This window comes from Oncorhynchus masou, chromosome 19 (genome assembly GCF_036934945.1).
Source record: "Oncorhynchus masou masou isolate Uvic2021 chromosome 19, UVic_Omas_1.1, whole genome shotgun sequence".
In the NCBI taxonomy this organism is placed as follows: domain Eukaryota; kingdom Metazoa; phylum Chordata; class Actinopteri; order Salmoniformes; family Salmonidae; genus Oncorhynchus; species Oncorhynchus masou.
Genome location: NC_088230.1, coordinates 21,198,269 through 21,224,284, shown reverse-complemented (window position 1 = coordinate 21,224,284; position 26,016 = coordinate 21,198,269). Strand labels below are relative to the sequence as shown.

Here is a 26,016-nt window from a genome sequence, read left to right as displayed (position 1 = left end):
TGTTAAAAAGAACCAATTTGTACTTTGCCATGTTTCCATGTAAGTTTGTTGTGTGTCCGGCACCCACCCTCCCTCCCTCCCTCCGCAGCCAGTCGAGTACAGCAGCTCAGCATGGCAAAGCAATGACGTAAGGATGTTGAATGTTTTGCAATGTGCACCTGCATTGTAGCTTGCTACTTCATGGGGTTCCTCATGGGAATTCCATTTCCTATTCTGTAACCATTAAGCCCAGTTCCATTTCCTCTTTTCTCAGTGTTTTACTTCCCATGGCTCGCCCTTCCTTGGCATGAGAAACTTCAGTAGAGGCTAAAAACCGTTCAGAGCTCATAACATTTATCATGGGTGTGCTGTAACCAATGATGGGTTCATGTGCATCTAATAGCACTATGAAGATCTTGGGCCACTGGTCTTCCTCCATACACCTTACCTCTGATGTCCGGTATGATTCCCTATACTGTAGCCTACCTTCTCCACATCCTCCTGTTCTCCACTATGCACACTAGACCTCTGCTCTCCAGGGCAGCTCACCCTTGCTCTCTTCTCTGCTTCCAGCCGCTGCATGATCATCATGGTGTCCACGTCCTCGTCGTCATCCTCCTCATCTTCCTCATCACTCTGCTTGGACTCCTGCAGTCTCTTCTGGAACTGCCACTCCAGCATCAGCTTCCTGAGCCGGTCGCTCTCCTCGGCCGTACGCTCCGGCTTGGCCTGCAGGTCCTGGATCTCCCTGTCCAGCAGATCTACGATGTGCAGCTGCTGCTGCTTCTCCAGCTTCTCCCGGGCGTCCCTCTTCCAGGGGTCTGGGGACAGGCTGTCGCTGGAAGACAGCTCCTCCTTGCTGATGGTGATGTACTGTAGGTCCCGGCGCTCGATGGTGCGGGGCTGCTGCTGGGGGAGCAGCTCTCTGATCACTGTGTCCATTGGGTTACCCTGAGGGGGCAGGGTGCCCGCTCTGGGCAGAGTGGACAGTTTCTCTGGCCTGGGGGGTTGCTGCTGCTGGGCCTGCTGTTGGCCCTGGGGGGGGAGGTAGGGATGGGGCACCTGCTGCATGGGGGACCGGGGAGGGGGCATCTGCTGGTGCTGTGTGGGAGGGGGGAGTGTGCCCCCTTGTTGGTTGTTGTTGTGGGCTACAGGCACAGCTGGGTTACGGACCTGTCCCAGCTTCCTCTCCTGCTCCCTCCTCTTCCTCTCCCTCTCCTCCTCTAACCGGGCCTTCTCCTTCTCATACCAGCGCTGCTGCTCCTCGCGCTTCTTGCGGTCGGCAGCTGCGGCCTGCTGCTGGGTGGCCGAGGGAGGAGGGGGCAGGGGCAGGTCGGGCTGGAGCTCAAAGTCCTGGTAGTGTACGGGGGAGGGGGCGGTGGAGGGGGAGGGAGGTCCGTGCGTGTGGACTGGGCCACGGGGCCTGGGTGGGGAGAGATGGGGCCGGGGGTCTTCCAGCGTCCCGGGCCACTCTTGTGGTTACTCTGGGTCTTGTTGGAGGAGGACGAGGAGTAGTTGAGGTGCTCCTGGCTGGAGGTGGAGGACTCCACAGAGGAGGAGACCTGGTGGTGGTTGACCCAGTGTTCCCCACTGCCCCGCTGGTAGTCAGCCTCTCTCTGCTGCTGCTGGTGCAGGTGGACCAAGTCCTCAGGACGCAGGCCGGTTGGAGGGTAGCCCCCTGGGAGGTCACACAGCTCCTCCTGAGAGTGGTCCACCCGCTGAGAGGACAGACACGGCAGTCACACACACATTAACACAGTGCAAGAGCAGCACAACACTTTTTCCCAACTGTATACACCTAATTCCTTTATAAATTAACACGCTTTTCATAGTATATACTCTGAGGGAGGCTATTCAGCAAAAACATTTCTGCATGATTCCTTTGCTCCTGGAGTGATGTCACTGTGTGCACACCTGCATAGCTATGCTGTTGTGGTGGTGGTCTTCCATGGGGCCGGGAGGACCCCTGTCGTCAGCGTATATCTGTCCTGGGGCCGAGTCCATCCGGTTCGTAGACTTGGAGGCTGGGATGGTGAAGTATTCCCTGGGGTAGGTCTGAGTGGGAATAGGATAGGCCTCCGGATGGGGAGGAGAGGGCTCGTCCTATAGACAAGGAAAAAGGGACTACTATTTAACCAGACATTACGGTTGTCTAAGAGATCAAGACAATTGTTCTTGTGGTCGCATAGAGAAGGAATTGTGTGTTAGTTCAAACCATACATTAAGGTTGGCTACCAGACACCTGATAAACTAGACAATTGTTCTTGTGGTCTTGGATTTCTGGAATCAGTGTTGTTAACGGTAGATGGCGTTGGGGTGCCGTAGTCAGGAAGACCATTGTTTGTTGGTGAGGCAGCACATGAACACAGCACCACAGCTGGGTAGCTAATCAGTAAGTGGTTAGAGAACTGATTAGGATTCATTAAAGGGGAACATGAAAAACAAGAGGTAAAGCTATTTTCAGTAACGCTGCTTTCGGTTTTTACCACCAATGACTCATGACTCATTACAGTTTTGAGTGCTGAGAAAAACGGGTTTAAAAACAGGAAATAACGCAATACTGTACGGTCTCTGCATGATGGACTTCAGCTCTGTCCTACTCTGACCTGTCCAGTGGTGTGACTGGTAATGTCCTGGTGTGGTCTCATAACTCGGGCAGAGTAAAATTTCTCCTCAGAGAGACATTCCTCTGGCTGCTGTTGCTGCTGTGTTTACTCACGTCAACACACAGGTTGCCCGTGGAGACAGAGGTGATCTTGGTCCCAGGTCCTCGTGTGTAGACGGCCTTCCCTCCCGGACTCTGGCTCTGGTCTGGAGAAGGAAAACGCCATGGAGTCAGAGCTGAGCAGAGGCAAACTCAGTGGTCACACACACCATACTGTACCCCAGTGGTCACACACACCATACTGTACCCCAGTGGTCACACACACACACACACACACACACACACACACACACACACACACACACACCATACTGTACCCCAGTGGTCACACACACACCATACTGTACCCCAGTGGTCACACACACCATACTGTACCCCAGTGGTCACACACACCATACTGTACCCCAGTGGTCACACACACCATACTGTACCCCAGTGGTCACACACACCATACTGTACCCCAGTGGTCACACACACCATACTGTACCCCAGTGGTCACACACACCATACTGTACCCCAGTGAGCACACACACCATACTGTACCCCAGTGGTCACACACACCATACTGTACCCCAGTGGTCACACACACCATACTGTACCCCAGTGGTCACACACACCATACTGTACCCCAGTGAGCACCGTTCACCATCTCTTGCTATGGGGTTTGGAGGCTTTTGTTCCAGCCCGACACTAAAAGAATCTCCTAATCAAGACACACTGGCACAAGTCCCCAGGAACAGGGTTGGGTAGCACTGCCCTCCGGACATGTACAGTATGTCACAACAAGCCTAATAAATGTCCCTCCATCACCCCTTCGATCTACTCACTGGCCACGTTGGGGCTGGAGCGGTGGTCGGCCCGGTTCTTCAGTAGCCTCTCCTCCCCGCTTATCTTCTTTGGTTCTGGGTAGGCCTGCCAGTCGGCCTGGGGGCTCTCTGGAGAGCCGTTCTGGACCGAGTTGTTGTACAGTTCAAAGCCTTCGCTCTTTGGTCTCAGTTTACCATTCTTGTCACGCCCTCCTTGTGATGCTGAGAGGGAGAGAGAGATTAAGGATTAATGAGCCAACCACAGCAGACAGTTCATGCACAATGGACATTTTTAACTATCTGCAGTCATGTTCACAGCACACACTAACAGCCAGCACCTCAAACTACAACCGTCTCTCTAATACCACAGAAGTCTATAGGCTGGATGTTGAAAACAAAACAACTCAGACTTTGGCTTCTGACATTTCAATGGAATTTTGAGCCCTAATGACAACTGCTAAGTTTAATTGTGTGTGACTGATTTTTTTTTGGGGGGGGGGGGGGGGCCAGAGCCAAGCCACAAACCCTGATTATGCGGTAACACTGACTCTAGACCATGACAACAAGAAGGGACATTGTCTGCATCTGGAATGGTACTCTGTGGGCCAGTAGTACACTATATAGGGGACAACAGGGACATTTTCAGACACCACCATTGCCCTAGCAGAGCAGACCCGTACCTCTGGGCATCATAGGAGAAGGCTGGTTGAGGAGCGTGGCCAGGCCGTGGTAGATGGCTCCCTGTTTGGCCACCTCCAGTGTCACCACAGAGCCTGTCCTCGTCATCAACTCCGCAGCCCTGACAAGAGAACGAGGACATCACATATATTCCTGGGACTCAATCAGAATAGATTGGAATGGAGAGATGATTGAATGTAACAGATCAAAACAAATATGCCAAAATTGTTGTTTTTCATCGTGGTAGTACCAAGTACAGATGTTTATGAGACTTTCATTGGCAGACAAGGAGTTGACATAACTTGATCAGGAATGGCTTTAAAACATTCCCCATATGCAATAGCATTTAGAAATTCATTTCCCCACAGTTTTAGAGAGTCTGTTTGGAGCTCAAGGCCTTGTGGTTAATCATTGGCAAACACATACACACAAGAACTTCTCAAAGCAACCAACATATCCAAGAGTTGGAACAGATTCTCAGCTGAAGAGCAGATAGAGTGTAATGCTTTTATTTCAACATGGCTATTAGATTTTAAAAGTTCAAATCAACTCTTTGAAAACAGAATGTTAGCGATTGAGCACTGAGTTTCAACTGTTTGGGCATTTGGAAACCAAAGGCACACAGACAAAAAGGTTGTGAGTGTTTGAAAGGGTAAAAAGGATTAATCTGTGAGGCGTGGACCAAGGATAAGCTATTCATTACTATTAGACCCAGCATAAACATTGTGGAGGTCATTGTAAGTCAGTGCACTGTAGATAAGTCTCTGCTCGTTCAACATGATTGAGCCAATTTAGTTCCATGGTGTGACTGGCTTCTATTGAAATGGCTCTTTGTATCAACTTGGCCTTGATGTTCTCCATCTTGTGTTCTCTTCAGTGCGTTATCAGGACAACAGCAGGACATTACATGTCTTGCTTCAATCCTAAACCCAATCTGTACACAAGGGCCAAGTAGTGTTGCAGAGCGACCCGGGGCAAAGCAGGCCAGAAATATTTCTGAGGCATTACCTCTCCTGGGAGAGGCCCACCAGGCTGCGGCCGTCCACACTCAGCAGCTGGTCCCCTGCAGCCAGACGCCCGTCCTACACACACACGCAGACACGGACATGCGCACACGAGGACACGGACACGCACACACACGGACACGCAGACGAGGACATGCGCACACACGGACACGCACACACGGACACGCACACACGGACACGCACACACGGACACGCACACACGGACACGCACACACGGACACGCACACACTCAGAGAAAGAGGGTGAGGGAAGAAGAGACAGGTTGTATAATAGCAGCAGTACACACATTGAAAGTCATTGTTGTGAGTCAGTCTAGATTTTTGATTTGAGTAGATTTATTAGGACACCCATTAGCCAACGCCAATGGAGACAGCTAGTCTGAATGAGGTCCAACATATAACAAAAAAAGACATTACAGCCAAAATACTTCACAATTGACATACTAGATGAGGTCATTCTGAATACAGGATGTAGTCGTTGATCTAAAACACTCACCATGTCAGCCGCGCCTCCCTTCACAACAGACTTGATGTAGATCCCGAGCTTGTCCTGCCCAGCACCCTGGAGGAAGACCGAGGAGAACATTCAGTACACAGGCCAAGGAGACAGACAGAACACTTGGACATAAAGAAGGTCTGGCTGGGACACTTGGCCCCAGTTGTCTATTGTGACACATGCTACTGTGGCGCAGCTGCTGATCAGCTGGCTTACTGGACTGGTGAAACATTGTTAACAGCATCACAGACCATTTAGGGTTATAGCACATCACTCAAATCACACAGCTACTGTAGCACTGTCTGGAGGCATCTGTCTGCAGTGAACTGACAGCTAAATTAAACTATTCATCTGGAATCTAGAGAGCCTGAGAGCAGGACAACATAGATTCAATCAGCATCGTTGACAGAAGTATCAACAAAACACGGTGTTAATAATGACGCTACATGATACGTGCCATCTGCTGTTTTGACATGATACGTGCCATCTGCTGTTTTGACATGATACGTGCCATCTGCTGTTTTGACATGATACGTGCCATCTGCTGTTTTGACATGATACGTGCCATCTGCTGTTTTGACATGATACGTGCCATCTGCTGTTTTGACATGATACGTGCCATCTGCTGTTTTGACATGATACGTGCCATCTGCTGTTTTGACATGATACGTGCCATCTGCTGTTTTGACATGATACGTGCCATCTGCTGTTTTGACATGATACGTGCCATCTGCTGTTTTGACATGATACGTGCCATCTGCTGTTTTGACATGATACGTGCCATCTGCTGTTTTGACATGATACGTGCCATCTGCTGTTTTGACATGATACGTGCCATCTGCTGTTTTGACATGATACGTGCCATCTGCTGTTTTGACATGATACGTGCCATCTGCTGTTTTGACATGATACGTGCCATCTGCTGTTTTGACATGATACGTGCCATCTGCTGTTTTGACATGATACGTGCCATCTGCTGTTTTGACATGATACGTGCCATCTGCTGTTTTGACATGATACGTGCCATCTGCTGTTTTGACATGATACGTGCCATCTGCTGTTTTGACATGATACGTGCCATCTGCTGTTTTGACATGATACGTGCCATCTGCTGTTTTGACATGATACGTGCCATCTGCTGTTTTGACATGATACGTGCCATCTGCTGTTTTGACATGATACGTGCCATCTGCTGTTTTGACATGATACGTGCCATCTGCTGTTTTGACATGATACGTGCCATCTGCTGTTTTGACATGATACGTGCCATCTGCTGTTTTGACATGATACGTGCCATCTGCTGTTTTGACATGATACGTGCCATCTGCTGTTTTGACATGATACGTGCCATCTGCTGTTTTGACATGATACGTGCCATCTGCTGTTTTGACATGATACGTGCCATCTGCTGTTTTGACATGATATCGTGCCATCTGCTGTTTTGACATGATACGTGCCATCTGCTGTTTTGACATGATACGTGCCATCTGCTGTTTTGACATGATACGTGCCATCTGCTGTTTTGACATGATACGTGCCATCTGCTGTTTTGACATGATACGTGCCATCTGCTGTTTTGACATGATACGTGCCATCTGCTGTTTTGACATGATACGTGGCATCTGCTGTTTTGACATGATACGTGCCATCTGCTGTTTTGACTAGCCCCTTCAGCCAGTTTAGGTTTCCTTTAAGCGTCACCACATTTGGAAGACCGGGAAACCCTATAATGAGTGGTTCCCCCATCCCTCTGGCCTAACTAAAACTCCAACAAGGCCTCACCATACCAGATAATAGCGCTTAAATCATTCCACAAACTATTCAAATACAATCCTAGAGTAGTGTGGGAGAATCCCTGAGCGTCAGCGTTTTAGAAAGAGTGGACTAAAAATGTTATTTTGATGAAAAAGTATTTTCCCATTGCTGATGGCCTGGCCAGAGCCAGCTGTAATATTTAGGGAAGATCAGGTAGAGATCACATTGAGCTGCCTGGGATAGTACTCGTTCTGTTCCGTTTAATATCATTCCATTTCAAAATAACATGAGAGAACAGTTTACATGGGGCTATGGCCCAATAATACCAGAACACACTAAGAAGAGCTTTCACCTGTACAAACATAGCAGGCTAGATAGTAGATACAGACTTTACTCCTACTTTGTAACTCCAGAACTCCACTGAACAATTGCTCCTTAGCCCACTCAAGATCGACAATTCAACATCATGCTTGCCTGAAGGAACCCATGGAACAGCATCAAATGAACTTGACAGAGAACTTGGCCACCAGACACTATGTGTTACTGAGCACAAACGGTTCATCTCTGAAGTTGAACATGGCCTCCTTCATGAATTCAAGGGAACCTAGTACAGCTTCCGTTAAAGCAATGAAACTGCTTTACACTGTCACCTGCTTCCGCATGTAGGCCTATAACACACAGTCCTGACCTCTTCTGATGAGCCACCAGTACAGTACAAAACCTTTAGAAACATGTAGGCCTATAACACACAGTCCTGACCTCTTCTGATGAGCCACCAGTACAGTACAAAACCTTTAGAAACATGTAGGCCTACAACACACAGTCCTGACCTCTTCTGATGAGCCACCAGTACAGTACAAAACCTTTAGAAACATGTAGGCCTATAACACACAGTCCTGACCTCTTCTGATGAGCCACCAGTACAGTACAAAACCTTTAGAAACATGTAGGCCTGTAACACACAGTCCTGACCTCTTCTGATGAGCCACCAGTACAGTACAAAACCTTTAGAAACATGCTGGTCTCCCGAGTGGCGCAGCAGTCTCAGGCACTGCATCTCAGTGCTAGAGATGTCACTACAGATCCTGGTTCGATTGCAAGCTGTGTCACAACCAGCCGTGATTGGGAGTCCCATAGGGCTGCAGATAATTGGCCCAGCGTCGTCCAGGTTAGGGTTTGGCCGGGGTAGGCAGTCATTGTAAGCAAGAATTTGTTCTAAACTGACTTACCTTGTTAAATAAAGGTTAAATAAAAAAATAACATGTTTTTGTGAGAATGTGTGTTGAGAAGCAAAGGGAGAGAGAAAACAGAACAGGTGTTTTCCTCTAGACAAACCATAGCATCTTGGAGCAGAGGAATATGACAAGCCAGAGAGACAGCAGCCAGAGGAGAGGGAGATCCCAGCCCTCCTCCTCAACGGTCAACACCACATTCCACTGTGCAGCAGATAGATACCGCCAGCCTGGTGGTCCTTCTCCTCCACAGCACCAGTTCAACACCTCACCACCACACCAACTTATGCTCCTACTCAAGTGTAGTGACTCACGATAAGACCCTGTATTTACAGTATCAACATTCCAGTCTGAGCACTAATACCTCTTGACGCTGGGCCACGAGTCTTTGGAAGCGACATTAAAGGAGGGGTGTGTGGCTCTGGTGACCCTTAACAGAGATCAGCAGGGGGTTGTGGGTAGAGACTGACTCCAGCTGGAGGTGCCAATAATATACAAGTCAAACACGAGAACAGGGATTGGACGGCTTTACCAGTAACAGCCACCCATGTGTGGGCCCATTGCACGTCTCACACGAGGGCTGCCGTGGATGCAACACACTGTTGTCTTAAGGCTAGTGTGTGGTGATCGGCTGAGAAAGGCTGGCGGTCGACACTAAAGCTATGGGAGAGGTTTGGACGGTCGCCTGCTGACATTATTCCTCAAAGTGTTTGATGATCTGTTGTGAAGATCTGCCAAAACAACCACTGAAATATAAACCGTTGAGGAGTCAACTACCACACTCCTTATATGTGATGCTTTACGTTTGATGCCAACGAAAACAATGTAAAGACAGAGGATCTGAAGACTAAAGAGGGCGAGACAGAGAGAGAGGATGGACAGAGAGAGACCGAGGGGATCTGTGGGTATGGGAGCCCAGAGTAGGGTTCAGCCACAGTAGCGGAGAGGCAGACACAGAATCTGCCTGAGAAAGCCGAGCCATTTACTCTACATTAAAGCCTCCTCTCCTCCCCACCTTGATGTCCATGTCACTTTATATCCATTGCACCATACAATTGTTCTAATATAGCACAACCACCACCACAAAGCATCAGATAAACAAGAATGAGCCAAGAATATGAAAACCACCAGACCTAAAACCCTTGAATAGGGGGAAGAGTCAACTAAACCAGCAACAGACACTGAAGACATCACTATGTTTAGTCTGGCACTGTTGCGGTAGTCACTATGTTCAGTCTGGCACTGTTGTGGTAGTCACTATGTTCAGTCTGGCACTGTTGTGGTAGTCACTATGTTCAGTCTGGCACTGTTGTGGTAGTCACTATGTTCAGTCTGGCACTGTTGTGGTAGTCACTATGTTCAGTCTGGCACTGTTGTGGTAGTCACTATGTTCAGTCTGGCACTGTTGTGGTAGTCACTATGTTCAGTCTGGCACTGTTGTGGTAGTCACTATGTTCAGTCTGGCACTGTTGTGGTAGTCACTATGTTCAGTCTGGCACTGTTGTGGTAGTCACTATGTTCAGTCTGGCACTGTTGTGGTAGTCACTATGTTCAGTCTGGCACTGTTGTGGTAGTCACTATGTTCAGTCTGGCACTGTTGTGGTAGTCACTATGTTCAGTCTGGCACTGTTGTGGTAGTCACTATGTTCAGTCTGGCACTGTTGTGGTAGTCACTATGTTCAGTCTGGCACTGTTGTGGTAGTCACTATGTTCAGTCCGGCACTGTTGTGGTAGTCACTATGTTCAGTCCGGCACTGTTGTGGTAGTCACTATGTTCAGTCCGGCACTGTTGTGGTAGTCACTAATCTGTGTCTTATCACCAGGTCTGTCACTTGGTGCTGGGTGACAGACTCCTCCAACATGAGGACTACTGGCCCTCTACCAGGCTGATACAGATTCAGGTTTATTGTCCTACAAGACGGAAATCTTATCATAGCTCACATTTGGGCAAGTGAGAAACCCAGGCTGTCAGTTTCATCTATACTGCCAGGGGGAAGAAACAAACCTGGAAATGCGTGTGTGTGTGAGATGCAACGCCACTTGGGTTGTTGTTACCGACACGACGACATCATTAAGTCACCAAAAACCCCAATGGTCCTTGTTCTTTCAGGTGTCCAATCTAAAGCCATAACTCGGTGCTACCTGATCTCCCCAAAACATGTCAGAGCTTCTGTTACCACAGAAACATGTAGACTAGTAGAATATGAGTAATGTTCTAGATGAAGGCGAGATGTGAGGGAAATAGGAGCTCTAACCCAAAAACAGAGAGGGAGGCGGTGTTTCATGGAACCCACAACCCTGTAAGGTAAGAGTCATAGACCGACACAGCAGGAGGGCTACTGTACCCCGCCTCGGCCGCTCAGCCCAAAACACACACACCAAGTTCATAGGCTCAGTTAGCACAGCATGAAACAAAGAAGGTCTATAAAGCCCATTAATACAACTCTGCAGTGCTTTAACGAGAGCTCTAATTGCTACTGTTTTTTAGTATGACGGCTGGCTAGTGTAGCAGAATACATGGTAGTATTCATGCCTGCCTAAAGGTGGTATAATCCCCATTCATCCAACACGTATCTCACCTGTCACTAAAACCCCTTCCTTCGGACTTAAAACACATATAGACCCAACTTGATTTATTCTAGTAAAGGAGAGGAAGTTGACACTAATGGCTGAGTTCACAGAAAGCTTGAAAAGGGAGAGCCACACATCCTCGGAGGTCAGATATCATTTAATATTCTAATAACCAGCGTTATTCAATTATTACATCTGAGCTCCTAGAGCGTGTGGCTTTCCATTTCTTTTACAAATGTTCTACTCCGCCAGCCAGCACTTCGCCTAGCCAGGTGTTCTACTCCACCAGCCAGCACCTCACCGAGTCAGGTGTTCTACTCCGCCAGCCAGCACCTCGCCTAGCCAGGTGTTCTACACCGCCAGCCAGCACCTCACCTAGCAAGGTGTTCTACTCCGCCAGCCGGCACATCGCTTAGCCAGGTGTTCTACACCGCCAGCCACCACCTCGCTTAGCCAGGTGTTCTACTCCGCCAGCCAGCACCTCGCCGAGCCAGGTGTTCTACTCCACCAGCCAGCACCTCGCCTAGCCAGGTGTTCTACTCCGCCAGCTGGCACATCGCTTAGCCAGGTGTTCTACTACGCCAGCCAGGTGTTCTACTCCGCCAGCCGGCACATCGCTTAGCCAGGTGTTCTACTCCGCCAGCCAGCACCTCGCCTAGCCAGGTGTTCTACTACGCCAGCCAGGTGTTCTACTACGCCAGCCAGGTGTTCTACTACGCCAGCCAGGTGTTCTACTCCGCCGGCCAGCACCTCGCCTAGCCAGGTGTTCTACTCCGCCGGCCAGCACCTCGCTTAGCCAGGTGTTCTACTCCGCCAGCCAGCACCTCACCTAGCCAGGTGTTCTACTCCGCCAGCCAGGTGTTCTACTCCGCCAGCCAGGTGTTCTACTCCGCCAGCCAGCACCTCGCCTAGCCAGGTGTTCTACTCCGCCAGCCAGCACCTCGCCTAGCCAGGTGTTCTACACCGCCAGCCAGCACCTCTCCTAACCTGGTGTTTCTTTCGCCTCCTGACAGAATGAACATGTGTAGCTAGCTACAACACTCTTTTTAATGAACACATTGTCGGAGGAGGGTGTTAAACGTGTCGATTCGCAGTCATGCTGCACGCCTCGCCCGATGCCAAGAGGAAATGGACGACACAACAGTGGTAGGCTTGATTACCAACAACGACGAGACGGCCTACAGGGAGGAGGTGAGGGCCCTCGGAGTGTGGTGTCAGGAAAATAACTTCACACTCAACGTCAACAAAACTAAGGAGATGATTGTGGAGTTCAGGAAACAGCAGAGGGAACACCCCCCTATCCACATCGATGGAACAGTAGTGGAGAGGGTAGTAAGTTTTATGTTCCTCGACATACACATCACAGACAAACTGAATTGGTCCACTCACACAGACAGCATCGTGAAGAAGGCGCAGCAGCACCTCTTCAACCTCAGGAGGCCGAAGAAATTCGGCTTGTCACCAAAAGCACTCACAAACTTCTACAGATGCACAATCGAGAGCATCCTGGCGGGCTGTATCACCGCCTGGTACGGCAACTGCTCCGCCCACAACCGTAAGGCTCTCCAGAGGGTAGTGAGGTCTGCACAACGCATCACCGGGGGCAAACTACCTGCCCTCCAGGACACCTACACCACCCGATGTTACAGGAAGGCCATAAAGATCATCAAGGACAACAACCACCTGAGCCACTGCCTGTTCACCCCGCTATCATCCAGAAGGCGAGGGCAGTACAGGTGCATCAAAGCTGGGACCGAGAGACTGAAAAACAGCTTCTATCTCAAGGCCATCAGACTGTTAAACAGCAACCACTAACATTGAGTGGCTGCTGCCAACACACTGACTCAACTCCAGCCACTTTAATGTAAAATATTTCACTAGCCACTTTAAACAATGCTACCTAATATAATGTTTACATACCCTACATTATTCTTCTCATATGTATATGTATATACTGTACTCTATATCATCTACTGCATCCTTATGTAATACATGTATCACTAGCCACTTTAACTATGCCACTTTGTTTACATACTCATCTCATATGTATATACTGTACTCGATACCATCTACTGTACCTTGCCTATTCTGCTCTGTACCATCACTCATTCATATATCTTTATGTACATATTCTTTATCCTCTTACACTTGTGTATAAGACAGTAGTTTTGGAATTGTTAGTTAGATTACTTGTTGGTTATTATTGCATTGTCGGAACTAGAAGCACAAGCATTTTGCTACACTCGCATTAACATCTGCTAACCATGTGTATGTGACAAATAAAATTTGATTTGAAATGTGTGTCTGTTGTGGACTAAGTGTGGCACACATCACACCTGTGATTGGAGCCAGACAGCTGGGGGGCTGAATGCCTCAAAGGAGACAATTACATAGTATTATATAGCTGTAACATGTCTAGTCAAGTCTCAGCCTCGGCGCATGTGGCTCCAGAACAACACTGTAGACAGCATGTTCAACCTCGGCGCATGTGGCTCCAGAACAACACTGTAGACAGCACGTTCAGCCTCCGCGCATGTGGCTCCAGAACAACACTGTAGACAGCACGTTCAGCCTCCGCGCATGTGGCTCCAGAACAACACTGTAGACAGCATGTTCAACCTCGGCGCATGTGGCTCCAGAACAACACTGTAGACAGCATGTTCAACCTCGGCGCATGTGGCTCCAGAACAACACTGTAGACAGCATATTCAGAGGAAAGATCAATGCCCAAAAACATCTGATAGAAACTATCATGCACTTAATTTCTATGAAGAACTTTAATAGGGAGCTGCAGTATCACAAAGTTTTCAAACGCTTTTTGGATGAAGTGCCTTGCTGTCCATTTCAATGTTACGCTTCTGTTAACTTTTTACTCCACAATATTACTTACGACAACAGCTGTAACGGACAGACACTGACGCCTTTAAATGTGTGGACCAACAAGTGACCGCATCACTCTTAAGTAACTGGTCAACAACACAGGGTGAGCAGGGGAAATGACCCTCTCCTTTGTAGTTTGTGATTAGTTTACCAGGTGTTATGATCTGAGGCTGAGCACACTGAGGTGGTAGGGTCCAGTAAGGACAGAGAGTACTTCATCTCACACACCCTGCGCAGCCGCCACCACACACTTTCACAAAGCTAGCACTGCCCAGACACACACACACACACAAAGCTAGCACTGCCCAGACACACACACACAAAGCTAGCACTGCCCAGACACACACACACACACAAAGCTAGCACTGCCCACACACACACACACAAAGCTAGCACTGCCCACACACACACACACAAAGCTAGCACTGCCCACACACACACACACACACACACACACACACACACACAAAGCTAGCACAGCCCAGACACACACACACAAAGCTAGCACAGCCCAGACACATATCACACAAAGCTAGCACAGCCCAGACACATCACACAAAGCTAGCACAGCCCAGACACATATCACACAAAGCTAGCACAGCCCAGACACATATCACACAAAGCTAGCACAGCCCAGACACATATCACACAAAGCTAGCACTGCCCAGACACACACACACACACACAAAGCTAGCACTGCCCAGACACACACACACACACAAAGCTAGCACTGCCCACACACACACACACAAAGCTAGCACTGCCCACACACACACACACAAAGCTAGCACTGCCCACACACACACACACAAAGCTAGCACTGCCCACACACACACACACAAAGCTAGCACTGCCCACACACACACACACACACACACACACACACACACACACACACACACACACACACACACACACACACACACACACACAAAGCTAGCACAGCCCAGACACATATCACACAAAGCTAGCACAGCCCGGACACATATCACAAAAAGCTAGCACAGCCCAGACACATCACACAAAGCTAGCACAGCCCAGACACATATCACACAAAGCTAGCACAGCCCAGACACATATCACACAAAGCTAGCACAGCCCAGACACATATCACACAAAGCTAGCACAGCCCAGACACATATCACACAAAGCTAGCACTGCCCAGACACTCACACAAAGCTAGCACTGCCCAGACACTCACACAAAGCTAGCACTGCACAGACACTCACACAAAGCTAGCACTGCCCAGACACACACACAAAGCTAGCACTGCCCAGACACACACACAAAGCTAGCACTGCCCAGACACTCACACACAGCTAGCACAGCCCAGACACATATCACACAAAGCTAGCACAGCCCAGACACATATCACACAAAGCTAGCACTGCCCAGACACTCACACAAAGCTAGCACTGCCCAGACACTCACACACAGCTAGCACTGCCCAGACACTCACACACAGCTAGCACAGCCCAGACACACACACAGCTAGCACAGCCCAGACACACACACAGCTAGCACAGCCCAGACACACACACACAGCTAGCACAGCCCAGACACACACACAGCTAGCACAGCCCAGACACACACACAGCTAGCACAGCCCAGACACACACACAGCTAGCACAGCCCAGACACACACAGCTAGCACAGCCCAAACACACACAGCTAGCACAGCCCAGACACACACAAGCTAGCACAGCCCAGACACAATTTTTTTAATTTTAAATTGTATAAATCGGTCGACCTCTACCAGACACACACACACAGCTAGCACAGCCCAGACACACACACACAGCTAGCACAGCCCAGACACACACACAAAGCTAGCACGGCCCAGACACACACACACAGCTAGCACAGCCCAGACACACACACACAAAGCTAGCACAGCCCAGACACTCACACAAAGCTAGCACTGCCCAGACACTCACACAAAGCTAGCACTGCCCAGACACTCACACAAAGCTAGCACTGCCCAGACACTCACACAAAGCTAGCACAGCCCAGACACAATTTTTTTTATTTTAAATTGTATAATCGGTTGACCTCTACCAGACACACACACACAGCTAGCACTGCCCAGACACTCACACAAAGCTAGCACAGCCCAGGCACAAAAGGCTAGCACAGCCCAGAAACACACAAGCTGGCACAGCCCAGAAACAATCTTTTTTTTTTATCGTAAAATCGGCCGACCTCTACCAGACACACACAAAGCTAGCACAGCCCAGACACTCACACAAAGCTAGCACTGCCCAGGCACATATCACACAAAGCTAGCACTGCCCAGGCACATATCACACAAAGCTAGCACTGCCCAGACACATATCACACAAAGCTAGCACTGCCCAGACACACACACACAAAGCTAGCACTGCCCAGACACACACACACAAAGCTAGCACTGCCCAGACACACACACACAGCTAGCACTGCCCAGACACACACACACACAGCTAGCACTGCCCAGACACACACACAGCTAGCACTGCCCAGACACACACACAGCTAGCACTGCCCAGACACACACACAAAGCTAGCACTGCCCAGACACTCACACAAAGCTAGCACTGCCCAGACACACACACAAAGCTAGCACAGCCCAGACACAATTTATTTTATTTTAAATTGTATAATCGGTTGACCTCTACCAGACACACACACACAGCTAGCACAGCCCAGAAACACACAAGCTGGCACAGCCCAGAAACAATCTTTTTTTTTTATCGTAAAATCGGCCGACCTCTACCAGACACACACAAAGCTAGCACAGCCCAGACACTCACACAAAGCTAGCACTGCCCAGACACATATCACACAAAGCTAGCACTGCCCAGACACATATCACACAAAGCTAGCACTGCCCAGACACATATCACACAAAGCTAGCACTGCCCAGACACACACACACAAAGCTAGCACTGCCCAGACACACACACACAGCTAGCACTGCCCAGACACACACACACACAGCTAGCACTGCCCAGACACACACACAGCTAGCACTGCCCAGACACACACACAGCTAGCACTGCCCAGACACACACACAAAGCTAGCACTGCCCAGACACTCACACAAAGCTAGCACTGCCCAGGCACATATCACACAAAGCTAGCACTGCCCAGACACATATCACACAAAGCTAGCACTGCCCAGACACACACACACAAAGCTAGCACTGCCCAGACACACACACACAGCTAGCACTGCCCAGACACACACACACACAGCTAGCACTGCCCAGACACACACACAGCTAGCACTGCCCAGACACACACACAGCTAGCACTGCCCAGACACACACACAAAGCTAGCACTGCCCAGACACTCACACAAAGCTAGCACTGCCCAGACACACACACAAAGCTAGCACTGTCCAGACACACACACAAAGCTAGCACTGCCCAGACACACACACAAAGCTAGCACTGCCCAGACACTCACACAAAGCTAGCACTGCCCAGACACATATCACACAAAGCTAGCACTGCCCAGACACACACACAGCTAGCACTGCCCAGACACATATCACACAAAGCTAGCACAGCCCAGACACTCACACACAGCTAGCACTGCCCAGACACTCACACAAAGCTAGCACTGCCCAGACACACACACAAAGCTAGCACTGCCCAGACACACACACACAGCTAGCACTGCCCAGACACACACACACAGCTAGCACTGCCCAGACACATATCACACCTCACTGTAAACTCACAGTTTAACTTTAGTTAATTTATTGTTTTAACCAATTAGAAGAGAGGACACACTGCCACAAAATATAGATCTGCTTTATCGCAATGTGTGCTTTTACAAAATCTAAATTAAGTTTTATTACTTTAATTGAGAACTGTTAAGTTTTTCACAAACTAGCTGACTGAGGAAACATGTAGATTCAGGAAGGGAGCCCACTAAAGCAGTCCAAATGTATTTTATGTTTATTTTTTACTTCAGTCAAATGTACTGTGTCACAAACAAACAGCTCTCATGACCTGACCTGCCCTGCCTTGCAATGGGTCTTCCTGCCCAGGGAATTGCCCTGTAACCCAGATCTGCTTTATAGGAAATTAGAGCAAAGACATCCTGTCACACAACTACTGTCTGTCTGTCCCTTCACACTGAGGCGGCATTCATACTGTATGTGAGTGTGCATATCTTAAACTAGACTCCTAGAGGACATAAAATCATACTATGATATGCAGTTTCCTGCCTTTGGGTTTAGCACAGGAAAGAACAGTTAATCACACCAAGTCGAGTGCAGTGGACTGGAGTCCTGAGGAAGTTTACTATAATACACACACAAGTCAATTTGTCCACAGCTCTTTGGTATTTAAGCTGAGCTCCATAGTGAGACGTGAACAGCCCCATCCATCCATACACTCATTATTTCAGGCTACGCTACACAATCTGACTGGAGAAAGAAGGAGCAAGGAACTAGCAGCATAATATCATCTCACAAAACACTTCTTTTTCTCTCTCATCTCTGTTCTTATCTTTATTTCTCAAGATGGAACATTCTGTCTGTGATGACAGCGAATCAAGCAAAGAGAATGTGTCCTTGAATCTGATAAGAAGTGTGTCAGACAGTGCGATCGTCACACTGGACCAACTCTATGCAACTCCAGATGAACAGGATACAGACACACTTAGGCACCACACTAATCTGACGTCTTGACATCTGCCTGCGGTCTAAATAATTCCAGTATGCTTCCCTCTGTTGTGTGTGTGTGTGTGTGTGTGTGTGTGTGTGTGTGTGTGTGTGTGTGTGTGTGTGTGTGTGTGTGCAGGGCTTGCTTGGTTTAGTGGAGACCACACAGATCGGTGTCTTCGCCCCTCTGTCTGAGGGTGTGTGATGGTTACAGGAGGCTGCTAGGCTCTTCATGTGGTTTTCTATTAAACAGGCTCTTCAGTCTTGACAGAGGCAGACGGGGCTCTGGTTTAGAAGGGGGGATTTGGATATTTCCCTGGAGAGTACAATCCATCTCTCGCTCATTCCTCATCTGCTATTCAAGTCTTTCATTTTGTTGTTTAATAACTTCTGCCTCTGTCTGACAGTCTGTCTAAAAGCTGCAAGGCTGTAGACAAGGACACACACACGGCAGGCTCACTGCTCTAACGAAGTCATAAAAACAGTAGTTGACAGAGCGGCGGGAACGAGGGACCTTTCAGGGGCTAACTCAAACCAGATGTGCTATATGTCAGTCTGATAAGAACCACGTCCAACATGGTCAAACGCACGTGCACACACACTCACAAACCATTGGAACCAAACGCTCCACAGATTGAAGAGGGACAATTATGGAGAGGGAGACTAGATGTCTGGTCCCCTGGACACACTACTAACTGCATGGAGAGGAGAATACCTAGAGAACAGCATGTTTAAACCTCGAGCAGCTTTTCCTTCCATTCCTCCAACACTACGTGGGGGTCATATATCTGTTGCCTTAAATTAGACACTCCAGTTCTATATGGGCAAATGAGAGTGCTGTCAAATTCTACTAGGCGCCAGGATTCAAAGTGGCAAACTGTCCGACACGAGCATGGCTCCCATAGAGGTCAGATGATTAGATCTTTGGTTAGGGAGGCAACAAGGCCAAGTGTTAAATTGCCCGTGATAATGTGTGCGTCACCGTGGACAACTTCACCCCAAACAACGTGCGATTGACAGAAGGGCAATTGGAACAGTGAACTCCCTGGGCATTGAACTAAACATTCCATTTGTCACAGAGAAAGAATGGCAAAGGAAAAAGGGGAGTGATCATTAGCTGGGAACCCACAGCTGGGTTTTGCCATGTTCTTAGTAACCACTGTCATTCAGTTGAGTACATGCTGTAGAACCCACCCAGGAAATATAGACGACTGTAGGGCTACATGTTGTAGCTCTAGCTGTGCCCCAGGGCAGGACTGGCAGGCAGTGAGTGACCAGTGCAACCACATTCTGAGAAGCACACACACACAATTGTAAGCTAACGCTCAGAGTCCCGTCTCACACACAGCCAGCCAGCGAGCTAACCAGCAGCAGGAAACACAGCCCCGCGAGCTCAGAGCACATCCTCCCATTGTTACTGCTGCTACAGCGCACTACTGGAGGGAGACCATAGAGTTTGTACTCTACCAGCTAATCGTTGTATAGCTGCATCTACACTACTGCTCCACCACTATCGTCTCAACATAAAAAAAAACAGACTAGCAAACAGACAAACAAGCCAACTTCTATAATATTTAAAAAGCACCGAAATGAATGAGAACGTCTGTTGAGTTGGAGGGCCAGTCTGTCTACCTCCAGATTGGGGAAAGATTCATGAGAATAGCTTCCCCAGGCCTTGGGTTGTCATCAGTGTGGGGAAATGCTGGACAATGAGCAGCAGGACTCCCCTGTGAGGTGGAGTGGAGAGAGAGGGTCAGGATATCCCCCGGTTCTTCCTCATTTGGAACCCAACACTCTGTCCCCACGAAACCCTTTAGGTGAACATCTGCAGCATAACAGCCTGGAGTAAACAAAACTAGGCCTGTCAGAGCAGAATCAAGGGGACAAAAGTTAAGCAAATCAAGCTCTTGTCCCAGAGATGAAGTTCTGGCCTGTGTGCCTGCATCGCCTTGACAATCATTAACTGTGTGGTCCTGAGATAGCAGCAGTAGAGCAGCTGGATAGCCCAAAATAGCTCAGTAGAGAACCGTCCTAGGTTCCTTACATAGTGGGTCACAGCAATATGATGAACTGGTGTGAGCTGGAGGCTTATTTGGTCTGAGTTTCTGGCAAAAAAGAAATCATACATTTTGAATGAGCAACCCTGCAAAAGATGGAATTTAAACCCAAAAGAATACTTGATTAGAGAAAACTCTACAGGTGTGAAATTTGAAAGACGGTGTGAAGCTTACAGCAGTAGAGAACACTGAGCAAGTGGAACAGCAGCACATACTGGAGGTCTATTACCTGTCTTCCAATCCTCAACCCCCTCTTCTGACAAAACGGCTACACACTCCCCTCCACCCACCACACATACACAGTCACACCTGTATTTAACACAGAGAGAGACAGACAGAGAGAGAGACAGAGAGAGAGCGTCTCACCGACTCGTCCTTCTTTCCGACCACAGAGAACCACATGGTGTAGGTAGATAGTTCCCGCTCGGCTAGAACTGGCTCGTGCTCAGGCTCAATTAAAAGTCCACAAGGAGGGGCAGATCACAGCCCAGATGTACTGGTGTAATAATCACAGAGACCAGTCAGAGACCAAAACAAAACAGCTAGCGAAGGAGGAGTTACTAAGTGCGGCGCAGTGGGAGAAAGAAAGAGGTCCACACTACATTCTACTGTAGGACGCCATATGACAAATAATCAGCAGCTCGCCAGAGTAGGAAATACCATTTACAGACTTAAGTAAACAGTCCGCCAGCGTTAGCCACTCACGACTCTGCAACAGTTTGGGTAAACTTTCAGAGCACTACCCAGCTGTGTTCTGCACTGGGCAAATTACTCTCCTCTCGCTCTCCCCCTCTCTCTCTCATTCCTTCGCTTCTCCAGTCTGCCTCGGACTCATGCCTCCCTTCTGTCTCCTGTCCTCCCCTCCCATTTTCCCCTCCCTCTGCTCTTTCTCCCCACCTCTCTCGGTCTTTCTTCCTCCCTTCCTCACACCACCTCAGGTTGAAAATAGCAGTAAAAACAGAGGGTGTGGCCCCCACCTCCTCAAATACAAAAACTATGCTTTGAAAATAAACAGTTCAGGGAGGCCACTCTATTCGCCCCCCTACTCATCCTCCATCTGCCCCCCCCCACCATCCATCCGCCTCCCAATCGTCCTCCATCCCCCCCCCCCACACCAACTATCAGCCCCCCCACCAACTCCCCCCACCAACCATCAGCCCCCCCCCCCACACCATCCACCCCCCACACCAACCATCAGACCCCCCCACACACCAACCACCCCCCACCATCCATCAGCCCCCCCACACACCAACCACCCCCCACCAACCCCCCCCCACACCATCCACCCCCCACACCAACCCCCCCCCCCCCCCACCAACCATCAGACCCCCCCACCATCCACCCCCCCCACACACCAACCATCCACTCCACCCCCCCCACCAACCAACCCCCCCCACCATCCATCCGCCCTCTCTTCTTCTCAGACTCTCATTCCTCTGTCAGTAACAGTCTAAAGCCTCATGTCCACCAGACGCGTCAAAATCATTGCCAATGGACTAGTCTGCAACGCGGCGTTGGGGATGTTGCACTAGGCTGTGTTGTGCTTTACCGCATGGCGGTACAAACTACACAGCTAACCACTTGGCTAGTGAGCCTAGCTTCCCCTTTCCAGCTAATTATTTCACATTCAACTGACCAACAACATTTTTTGCATGGAGGCCCCGGTAGCAATCAGTGCTTTGGTGGAACAGGGCAGAGAGCCCAGCGACAGGCAAAATGACCTTCTCCATGCTGCAAACCTTTTTGCAGCCTTGCGAAGCACATGTGCATCAAGTAGTGAAAATGCGGACTAGACATCCGGCAAAACGTATACGCATCTGGTAGACATACAGCATAAGCCCCCGGAAACACACTCCAATTAACCCACACAGACCAACCCGGGTCAGACCTGGGCTATAATGGTGCCAGCTGAAAAATGACAGTCACTTTTACACACACACACAAAAATGATCCGGAGTTACGGCAGACTAATGCAGTAAACAACCACAGAAGAGAACCCAGTACAACCTAAGGCTCTTATATCAATCCACACCAACACTGTTAGAAACAGCATGTTCCACCGGCAATGTTGTTGAACTGAAAATGAGGACATCTTCAGGCAGGTTCTTGACAACGATTGAGAGAAGGGCTTATTTTGGATTATTTATGTGTTCACCAGGCAGTAGTCATCAAGTCTGCTTGAGCATGGACGCAACAAATGTTTCTGGGTTATTTCTTAATTCAATCTGTGTATTTCACATCACTCACATAACACTTCCCTTCCAGCCAGGAAGTCACAAACCTCTTCCAGGGGCACTAGTGGGTATCGACAAAAACCTTATCAATAATGAAAGTAAAGGATTGAAAGATGTCTTACCTTGGCAGCCACAATGCTGAGGCCCATGCCATTGTGCTTCTTCAGGGTGACCGTCACAACTTCCGGTTCCTTCCGCATTTGCTGCAACGAGAGGACACAGCTTAGAGAGTGTTAGCTTAGAGAAAATGTGCTTCTACAGGGCTCTCAGAGCTGGGAGCGCTCTCCTGGACGTTTCTCAGGCAGAATGAGGCGCTGGATGAGGGAGCAGAGGGATAGGCGCAGAGCAGGGTCGTCATACAGAGAGAGAGCTGGGTTGGGGCGACCGCAATGAGAAATGGCGGGGGCTGGAGAGGAGTCAAGAATGAAAGCCACATGCGCTTGGCTCCAGAGGATCTCAGTGGGATCGTTTAAAAAGAGGGCTGCCTGGGAGCAGGGTGGGGAGAGAAGGAGAGGGCAGGGCTTTCCACACAGACTGCCTCTCGTCCCTATGGCACTGAACACATTGAGACTCAACAGCCCCAAAGACACAAACAACTCTTCGCTCATCTGCTGAGCTATGCTGTACAGCCACATAGTTCAGAGACAGAGAGTGGATACAAAGCCACATTAAGTAACAGGGATCTAGTGGCATTTCTCATCGTGTGATGTGGTGTAGAACAAGTCTTTCTGAATGCCATTGGAGTGATTTCACCAAGTGCTAGAGGGCAGGGCAATGGTGATGCAGGGTTCAGCTGGCTACAATGAGTAAAGAAAACATTCATTCAGACAACAGATATTCTGCAGTAAGAGACTAACTCTTAACTCAAACAACACCTGCCAGCGAGAGCATCTTCTCCAGAGAGAAATAGTTTTTAAGATGACAAAAGTCTGACTGCACTAGGCTAGCTACAGTAACACCTCCTGTCTGGACTAGTGATCAGGGAAACCTACCCGTTGTTGTCCTCGGGGATCCCCTGTTTGTCTCTGTGTGTCTTATTAACCCTGTCATGGCTGCTAACAGCGGGACTCTATGGAACACTAGAGTAGTGATTCTGGAGCAATGCGGTGGAAACATGAGGCGGGGTGCCGGGGTCGCTCTGCCTGGCACACGACCAAGAGGCCATTAATCAAAACCTCAGCGGTGCTTAAACGGTTTGGGCGCTCTCCTCCTCTCCCCGGTCCCTTTACTAGTGTGGGGGCTGGGGCTAATGCCAACCCTGAGCTGAGGTTTGAAGCATGAAAAAGGAGAGCTGGGGGGGGGAAAACAGGGCAATTATACAGGAAGCAGTGTAATTTCATTTTTTGTGTGATTAGGGTGAGAAGGGTATAATTTACTGCTGTTCCAGAGCTCTCTGGTCACTTATTGGCCTCTGTGGTGTAATTGGTGTTGATTGAAATCGAGCAGGAGGAAGTGTGTGTGTGTGTGTGTGTGTGTTAGTGTAGAGTAGGGCAGAACGGTGATTGCATGACAGCAGCATGGGACATTAACGTTTTCCATACGATCGTTGGAAACAAGTGATGCCAAAACATTAAGCCACAAACAGAGAATTTGAGTAATTGAAATATTCAAGTGTTCTAAACAGCTAAAAGCAGCAGCCTATTCATTCCTCTGTGCTTCTCCGTTACTTAGTAATATGGTGGCTAATGTATAAGGACATGTCTGTGTCATGACTAACAGGCACTGATGTACATGATCATGCAGCTCAATGTAATGGTGTCCTGCATAGTCCTAAGCTGTAACGGTTGGAGGGACACCTACCAGGTCTGAGTTGTCTGCAGAGAAGTGGCTGTCGCAGTCGACTCCTTCAAAGTGGATGGTCCAGGTCCCAGGGGAGTGGGGGTGAGGGGTTAGCCGACAGAATCCTGCACAGGACACGAGAGGAAATCACAGTTATCTTCTCCTACTTAGTACAGATCTGAGACTACATTTACACGGCAGCAGGAACAGCTCTTGGAATCTCTCTCAAACACTCTGATGAGGACAGGAGCAAACAGCTCTCCAGTCTCCTCTTACATAGCTATTACATTCCACTGCCTACGCGTCAACAAAACAAACACAGGCCAGCCCAGCCTCTGATTGGTTCACAACTTTAGGTTTAGACAGAACACAACCGGTGTGACATTCCGAAATAGAGTGTATTTTTGTATCCTCCTCCACACAAGTACCTCTCTGACAAAGGGGGTCCAGGAACTCCTGGAATCCGTTGGGAATGTTCCTCACGACGTCACAGGAGTAGCCATCCTCGGGCAGCAGGAAGGGCAGCTGCAGGTCGGGGTCCTCCTCTAGCTGGACCTCTCGGCCGTCGCTACGAGCCAGCTCATCTGCTGTGTTCTCCGCCACGGCAACCACGTGGTCTATAAGCTCCTATAGGGGGAGACACCAGACGGGCCAATGGGGGTTTAGTTACATCAGGGGAGAGGGATGTGTGTAATAGTCCCTTTTTCCTCAATATTCCACAAAGTAGAAACTGCAACCTGGACTGGAAAAGGGAGCTAGGAAGATCAGTCAAGCGGTGAGCTTAGCTAATGTTTACCCCAAAATAACAGCTCAAACTCCAACACATTACAACTATGGGAGGAGACTTGTGTTAAGCAATACTTCAAACTGCAAACCCCCATTTCTCCACTTCAGAGTCATTCATTGTATCTCTAGTGTGTGACTGCGCACGTGAATAGAGGAGCGCGCCCGTGAATAGAGGAGCGCGCCCGTGAATAGAGGAGCACGCCCGTGAATAGAGGAGCACGCCCGTGAATAGAGGAGCACGCCCGTGAATAGAGGAGCACGCCCGTGAATAGAGGAGCACGCCCGTGAATAGAGGAGCACGCACGTGAATAGAGGAGCACGCACGTGAATAGAGGAGCACGCACGTGAATAGAGGAGCACGCACGTGAATAGAGGAGCACGCACGTGAATAGAGGAGCACGCACGTGAATAGAGGA

General features: G+C 49.2%; 1 protein-coding gene across 1 annotated transcript in view; it reads right to left on the bottom strand.

Annotated features, from left to right (window-relative positions):
- Positions 1-26,016, bottom strand: part of LOC135505991 (afadin-like) — a 134,593-nt gene that overhangs the window by 10,276 nt on the left and 98,301 nt on the right. The window contains 11 exon segments of the mRNA XM_064925310.1: positions 529-1,347; positions 1,350-1,697; positions 1,894-2,082; positions 2,699-2,790; positions 3,472-3,672; positions 4,131-4,249; positions 5,137-5,210; positions 5,649-5,714; positions 23,158-23,238; positions 24,836-24,939; positions 25,243-25,441. Coding sequence (XP_064781382.1) covers positions 529-1,347; positions 1,350-1,697; positions 1,894-2,082; positions 2,699-2,790; positions 3,472-3,672; positions 4,131-4,249; positions 5,137-5,210; positions 5,649-5,714; positions 23,158-23,238; positions 24,836-24,939; positions 25,243-25,441 — 2,292 coding nt within the window.